The sequence below is a fragment of the Alosa pseudoharengus genome, unplaced genomic scaffold, assembly GCF_046254945.1.
Source record: "Alosa pseudoharengus isolate Yale_2024_CS ecotype anadromous, Long Island Sound unplaced genomic scaffold, YU_APseudo_1.1 YU_APseudo_1.1_scf_3, whole genome shotgun sequence".
NCBI lineage: Eukaryota > Metazoa > Chordata > Actinopteri > Clupeiformes > Clupeidae > Alosa > Alosa pseudoharengus.
Genome location: NW_027468718.1, coordinates 10,021,485 through 10,028,619, shown reverse-complemented (window position 1 = coordinate 10,028,619; position 7,135 = coordinate 10,021,485). Strand labels below are relative to the sequence as shown.

At 40.4% G+C, this 7,135-nt stretch overlaps 1 protein-coding gene across 1 annotated transcript in view; it reads left to right on the top strand.

Moving 5' to 3' along the window:
- Positions 1 to 513: 513 nt before the first annotated feature.
- Positions 514 to 7,135, top strand: part of LOC143100166 (zinc-binding protein A33-like) — an 11,035-nt gene continuing 4,413 nt past the window's right edge. The window contains exons 1-5 of the mRNA XM_076263132.1: positions 514 to 1,174; positions 2,420 to 2,515; positions 2,629 to 2,859; positions 6,703 to 6,725; positions 6,815 to 6,933. Of these exons, the coding sequence (XP_076119247.1) occupies positions 779 to 1,174; positions 2,420 to 2,515; positions 2,629 to 2,859; positions 6,703 to 6,725; positions 6,815 to 6,933 (865 nt within the window). The 5' untranslated portion in view covers positions 514 to 778. The remainder of the gene's footprint in view (positions 1,175 to 2,419; positions 2,516 to 2,628; positions 2,860 to 6,702; positions 6,726 to 6,814; positions 6,934 to 7,135) is intronic.

The window sequence follows — 7,135 nt, the reverse complement described above, 5'->3', positions numbered from 1 at the left end:
GAAGCATGAAATCCTGATCCTTGTGGTATCAATGGCCTTATGTCAATGACCTTCTCATTTCACCACTGAAATACAACTACTTTTAAGTGCTATACAGGCCCGAGGTGGGTTATCGGGAGAATTCCCGGTGGGCCGCTTCACTTTTGGGCCGGTCAAGGAAAAACATATTGACATTTGTCACGTTAGTCTATCTTCTCTTAAAGTAAGCTACTCATGTTCCGCAATCTATGCCTGACACCGCAGCCTCTGCATGGGTTGTAGCCTACCATGTGAGGGAGTTCTCCCCTCACAAAAAGAGTTGGTTGGGTCCATAATGAGAGTCTGTGTGCAATCCACTGATCTGGGGTCAGTCTCTGTGTGTCTGTCAGGTTCAGTTCACACCCACAACTGGAATTTTGAACTGAACTCTAGTGGGGTGGCAGCAGCGAACAAAGAACTGGTCTGGCAACTAAGATTGACCAATCAGAAATTGAGAGTCTTAGTCCCTCCCTTTCACTGGCTGCCACCAGAGCAGGAAGTGAAGTTGTGTGGCAGGTTGATTCTCTGTCCTAGACACTCTCATGCGGGTAACAGGAAACTTTGAACCCTCTTCAACAATATTTGAACCACTGAGGAAAACTTTTTGAAGCTGGTGAGGTTGAAAGTCTTTTGGATTAAAGTGTAAAACAGACGGGTTTGAGTTTAGAATTGACACGTCTGCTCTGACTGCTGAAAGTGAAAGTGAAGCTGGTGAACCAGACTGAGGACAACAAACAGGAGACTTTACTGCAGAGACAAAATGGCTTCTAAACTGGAGGAGGATCTCACCTGTCCTGTGTGTTGTGAAATCTACAAGGATCCTGTCTTTTTGACCTGCAGTCACAGCATCTGTAAAGCCTGTCTGCAGCAGTTCTGGGAGAGCAAAGGATCCAGAGAATGTCCCTACTGCAGGAGGAAGTGCTCTAAAGAAGTATATCCTCCTAACATGGCGTTAAGGAACCTGTGTGAGACCTTCTTACAGGAGATCAGTCAGAGAGCTTCAGCAGGGTCTGAGGTGCTCTGCAGTCTGCACAGTGAGAAACTCAAAATCTTCTGTCAGGAGGATAAACAGCCTGTGTGTGTGGTGTGTCAGACGTCTAAGAAACATAAAAATCACACCTTCAGTCCCATAGATGAAGCAGCACAGGACCGTAAGGTAAGAATCTACTCTGGTAATACTGGTAGTGGGCTCTAAAAACACACATCTTGATCTGGTCACCCATAAGTGAGACAGTCATGGCAGAAGGTATTGTAATGCCTTTGATGCACCAGTAGATGGCACTCTACACCCTGCTGTTACAACTGATGAGTGTTGCGCAACATTCATACCTCTGAGCTGAGATACTCTGATTCTCTTCTTCACTCCCTCTGTGTGTACAGCAGCAAACTCTCCTTAAACTTGCTCTGACAGAAAGTACAAGTTGATATCACCACTGTTTGCAAATCTCCTGCATTTCTTATTGAGTATGAGATGGGGTGTAATTAGCCTATGCACTACAATTTTACACAATTTTCTTTATCCCTCCTGTTGTGTTCATTTTATGTTTACTAGTTTTGTGTTCCCGGTCAAAAATGACCACTGCATTATAACTTGTTATAAATCCATAGTAGCACACATATTATCATCTAATTTTGTGATAGACCTTTGCATCAACTTGTGTTCTATTGGATATTCTTCCATTTGCTATTTATGGCCTGTAGGCCTCATTGACCTGAGCTCATGCAAGTCAGAAAGGGGAAGATTCCATTGGGGAAAGGTTCCAGTGGGGGCTGTCATAGAAGCAAAGAGGGGGAGTGAGGGTGTGTTTGTGTGTGTATTTTAATGTACAGAAGCATACAGTCCATCTGATCATAAGTTTGTGCCTAGATTCAATTTTATACACTGACCATTTTCTCACCCATTCATTTGTAATGGCCGGTCATTTTTGACCAGAAATACACATGGGTGTTCTAAAGTTAAATAAAACACTCAAATTGTTATAGAAATTATCAAAATATGTTGTGTGTGTTCAGATGCCCTGTGTTAACAAAGTCAAGGAGCCTCAAGGTAGTCAGAATAAGTTAACAATATTTTTGAGAGAAAATAATTATAAATCGGTCACATTTGACCGTGAAAACAAAAGGAGGGTTAAATCTTTGAAATATACATTTTCCCACATTAATTGTGCCTTATATACTGTATCTTAACATCTCTAATATATCCCTTAATGTGCACCACCCATATACCTTTTCTATATGTTGTGTTGCCCCCATGCCATCACCATATCAGTCCTGAATCTATGCATATATATATCTACATATTCCCTCACACACTCACTACACATGCAGCAACTTGGTTTCATAGTGCCAGTGTTGTAAGTGTACTGCAATGTAGACTGAACATTGTGCTCATTCATTCCAGGAGGAGCTCAAGATCCAACTGCAGCCCTTACAGATGAAACTGAAGACCTTTGAAGAAGTTAAACTCATCTGTGACCAAACAGCAACACATATCAAGGTGAGATCTGGATTATTTAATAAAGCAATTATATTTCTAATGTCATCATGTAAAAGCAAATCATTTCAAGAGTGATGATTGGATCAATAATTTTAGATTTTTTGTTTATTTAGACTCAGGCTCAACACACAGAGCGGCAGATCAAGGAGGACTTTGAGAAGCTTCACCAGTTTCTACGAGATGAAGAGGCAGCCAGGATAGCTGCACTGAGGGAGGAAGAGGAGCAGAAGAGTCAGATGATGAAGGAGAAGATTGAGAAGATGAGCAGAGAGATCTCATCTCTTTCAGACACAATCAGAGCCATAGAGGAGAAGATGGGAGCTGATGACATCACATTCCTGCAGGTAGGAACCATCTGCCGTCTGTATAATGAAGTGTGTAAGATCTGGTTTAATGATAAATTACTCAGCTGTAATATTTTATGAATATAGGCCTATCCTATGAATGATTGTGATGGATGAAAAGATCAGATTCAGCCTGTCAGATATGAAGTTTCTTTCAGGAGCATCATTGTCCAACACAGAAGCTCAACAGTTCAACATCAGACATTCACATTCATACCACATCATGGGTTGTGGAATCAGTTGGTGTTATTCTGGAGAGAGAAACACTAAGATGAGAGAGCAGCAGAAGGCTGAATGAATATGGATCTGATCACATGATCAGTGATGACTTCAGAATGTCATTACAGTTTTTCACAATCGCTTAAACTCTAAACTCCATTCTCTGAGCCAAATTCTCAGCTGCCTGAACACAGTTCTTGAAATGAAAATTTGGTATACACTGTAAGGTTATCAGAAATAGTATAGAGCACATATGTCATATGTTAAACACACCTACTCAAAAATGATCACACATTTCAAATGATGTGACACAACCATTATAAGCTAGTTCAGAATGTAAACAGGTTGCTGAACAGTGCAGGTTCATATCAACAATGGACAGAAACTATCAGTAAGGCCTTCACAGTACATTGTAGGCTTTAGACTGCAATGTACTTCTCATTTACAGTACAGTGCCTGTCTTTTCCCGTATACAGTTTTTCCACAATTGCTAAAACACATTTTTAGAAACTTCCACCCTTTTCTCAAAACTGTCAAGGCAAACCCCCATTTTCAATACGTAATGTTTATTGGATTAACAGTAAATCTTCAGTCCACTGAATTCTGAAATCTTTTTGCTTTGTTTTGTTTTGTTTCATAGATGCAAAATGCATTCACTGTATTGTAAACAACGACAATGTCTCCTGGAGCTATATGAGCCCTGAACACTGTGTTTTCCATTTTTTGATGCAGTGTCTAATGACTGCTCAGTAGTGTTTCATTTAGACTGCTTTGTGAGATGATACAAAGACAGTGTTTAGTTTTGAGCACAGGTAACTGTTTTGAAGGGATTGTTGCAGATGTTAGCAAATGTTTTGGGAATATAGTTTCTCTGTCTGATCTAAGGAAGAGGAGGAGGATATCTTTGCAGTCAGTATCCTGTCAGCTGTCCAATGTTTAGTCAGCAACAAAACAATGGGGTGGTGATGGTCAGGGAACTTGGCCAATCAGAGGTCAGAAGGTTGTGGTTGTACCGAGTTGCCCCTCTGCAGTGGGGTATACTATGAAGCTCGATTAGTGGGTTAGGGAGGTATGTTGAGCTCAAAGCCAGGGTATATGCTGTGACACAAAAGTGGCTCTGTTTTAGCGTTGCTGTATCACCATGGTGTCTTATACTGCCAACCAAACCTGGTCGGAACAGGTCATGTGCTAAGTTATAGCTCAAATCGTGTAAAACTACTGCCTACTGACCAATCAGTTATCTTGAAACTAAGTTATCTCACGCGTAGGAGTGGGAGCTCCGCCTCTCCAAACATTTTGGATCTCACAGGCGCTTTAACAGTGTTGTGCGTGCAAATACACCACTATGGACGTGCATACCATACAACCTCTGATGACAATCAATGTATTTGATGTTGTAGGCTAGACAATAAAAATGACTGCAGTGTACCTGTAGATTACGCTATCGCTCATAAATGTGGAAGTAATCATTCTTGAATATAGGCGGTCTGCGTCTACATGTTTCACGATTGGCCAACATCATCCCAACACCAAGAATGCGCACAGATCTAAGCTGAAAGCTAGATTGACAAATATATCACATAACTGCTATCGTAGAATAATTTGTTAACACTTTATAATAACTACACACAATTCATCATTATTAAGCCTTTGTTACTTATTAGTTAATGGTTTGTTCATCATTAGTAATTTCTTGTTCATGCATAATTTGTCATCAGTAAAGCATTTGTTCACACAGTTATAAATGGTTTATTCATAGTAAATAAGCCTATCCAAAAACTATGTTTGTAAGTACATGATTTATACTTAATAAATAATGAAACAACCACTTATAAATGAAATCAGTTTCCCATTATAAACCAATTGCAAACTATTACAAAATGCTTTGTTCATCATTTGTAAAGCATTGCACCTATGTTAATTCTCAGTATTTGTACAGACATGTGACGAGGCAAAGAATACTTGCTTTCTTGGCAGTTTATTACCAGCATTTACAGAGAACAATACACACAACTTGGAATGGGTCAGCTTATACCCAGTGGCTATACTACACAACCTGGGTGGCATCCCGTAACATACTGTAAACCCTTTTATCTCGACAACACAACAGCCGGCTAGTTTACACACATACATAACAAGTCACTCACTGGTGATTAACGCATAACATTAGGGAGCTTACCCAGTATCTTAGCCGTACATTTCTCCCATAATGCACTGCATGAAGGTAAGCATAACAGTAACACATTTCCCTGTCAGCATGTCCGAGCCGCGCTGGTTTGTTCATAGTAAATAAGCCTACATCTAAAATATGTTTAGGAATTGTTAATACTTAAAATTATGCAATAATATTCTGTTGATGAAGTACTATTTCCATTATTTAACAGTTGTTACATACACATGCACTAATGATTAGTTAGGGTGAGGATACATATTTTATAAACGTGTGGGTGTATTAGTGGATTGGTAGCATTAAAGGAGAATTCCGGTGTGATTTTGACCTAAAGTGTTTTGAAACATGATACCGAGTGTGAACGTATGTCTCATAGCCCATCTCGGCTTGTCCCCTGCACTCCGAAATCTGGTGCTAGTTAGCCGATGCTACCAACAAGGCGGTCAATGGTGGTGCCTCGGCATCGGCATAGCCATGCAAATAAATCACTGTTTTACACCATTTACGAGGCTCAATGTATCTCCACACTTCATTGGTAGACTTCCAAGGGCCCTGACATTTAAAACGAGACATTGAGAACTTTGAAAAAGCACTGGTAGTTTACTTACAAGACGATTTATACAGACAGTATCTTCTCGAAGTTTAGCGTTTGCAGCCATCTTGAATTTAGTCACGATAAGTCGAGTGACGAGTAAGAATGAACAGGTATGATAAGGGATCGATCAGATTCCAAAAATAATTCCGTGGAAATGCATGGATTCCAGTTGCTGCTACTGGAAGAAACTGTAATCCATGCATTTCCACAGAATTATTTTTGGAATCTGATCCCTTATCATACCTGTTCATTCTTACTCGTAGCTCGACTTATCGTGACTAAATTCAAGATGGCTGCAAACGCTAAACTTCGAGAAGATACTGTCTGTATAAATCGTCTTGTAAGTAAACTACCAGTGCTTTTTCAAAGTTCTCAATGTCTCGTTTTAAATGTCAGGGCCCTTGGAAGTCTACCAATGAAGTGTGGAGATACATTGAGCATCGTAAATGGTGTACAACAGTGATTTATTTGCATGGCTATGCCGATGCCGAGGCACCACCATTGACCGCCTTGTTGGTAGCATCGGCTAACTAGCACCAGATTTCGGAGTGCAGGGGACAAGCCGAGATGGGCTATGAGACATACGTTCACACTCGGTATCATGTTTCAAAACACTTTAGGTCAAAATCACACCGGAATTCTCCTTTATAGACAATCTGTTGTCCTCCCTGGTTAATTTCCAAGTCTGTGTGCACTATGGATAAAATCATCTGTTTAATAATCACTTTACTTGTTACTTTATAATCAAAAAATGAAAACCTTAAGCTTGACATGGAGGAGGGGGGGCAGGATTGTACAGTTTCCAAAATACCTAATTATAACAATAATGTCTGACATTCTTTCTATTCTTATTTTCCAGAGCTACAAGAGCACAGTGGAAAGGTGAGTGATCTGCCTCCTGTCTCTCTCTCTCTTCTCTGTGGTTCTGAACCCAAACCCACAGCAGCACTGACTCCTGAATGTTATTCCAGAGCCCAGTGCACACTGCAGGATCCAGAGAGGGTTTCAGGAGCTCTGATCAATGTGGCAAAGCACCTGGGCAACCTGAAGTTCAGCGTCTGGGAGAAGATGCAGGAGATTGTTCAGTACAGTGAGTAGCCTGCTGTTTCCACATAACCAAACACACATCAGCAATGTTAGGAATGAGGAGAGGATAGACTGCTACTGGAGTAGATGGTACAGTTACATTTGTCCAGGGATTATTCTTCACACCTTCGTAAAAATTGTATTTTCATATCAAACAGTTAACACAAGCCATCAGATTGATAAGCACACAATGTGTCAACTACACA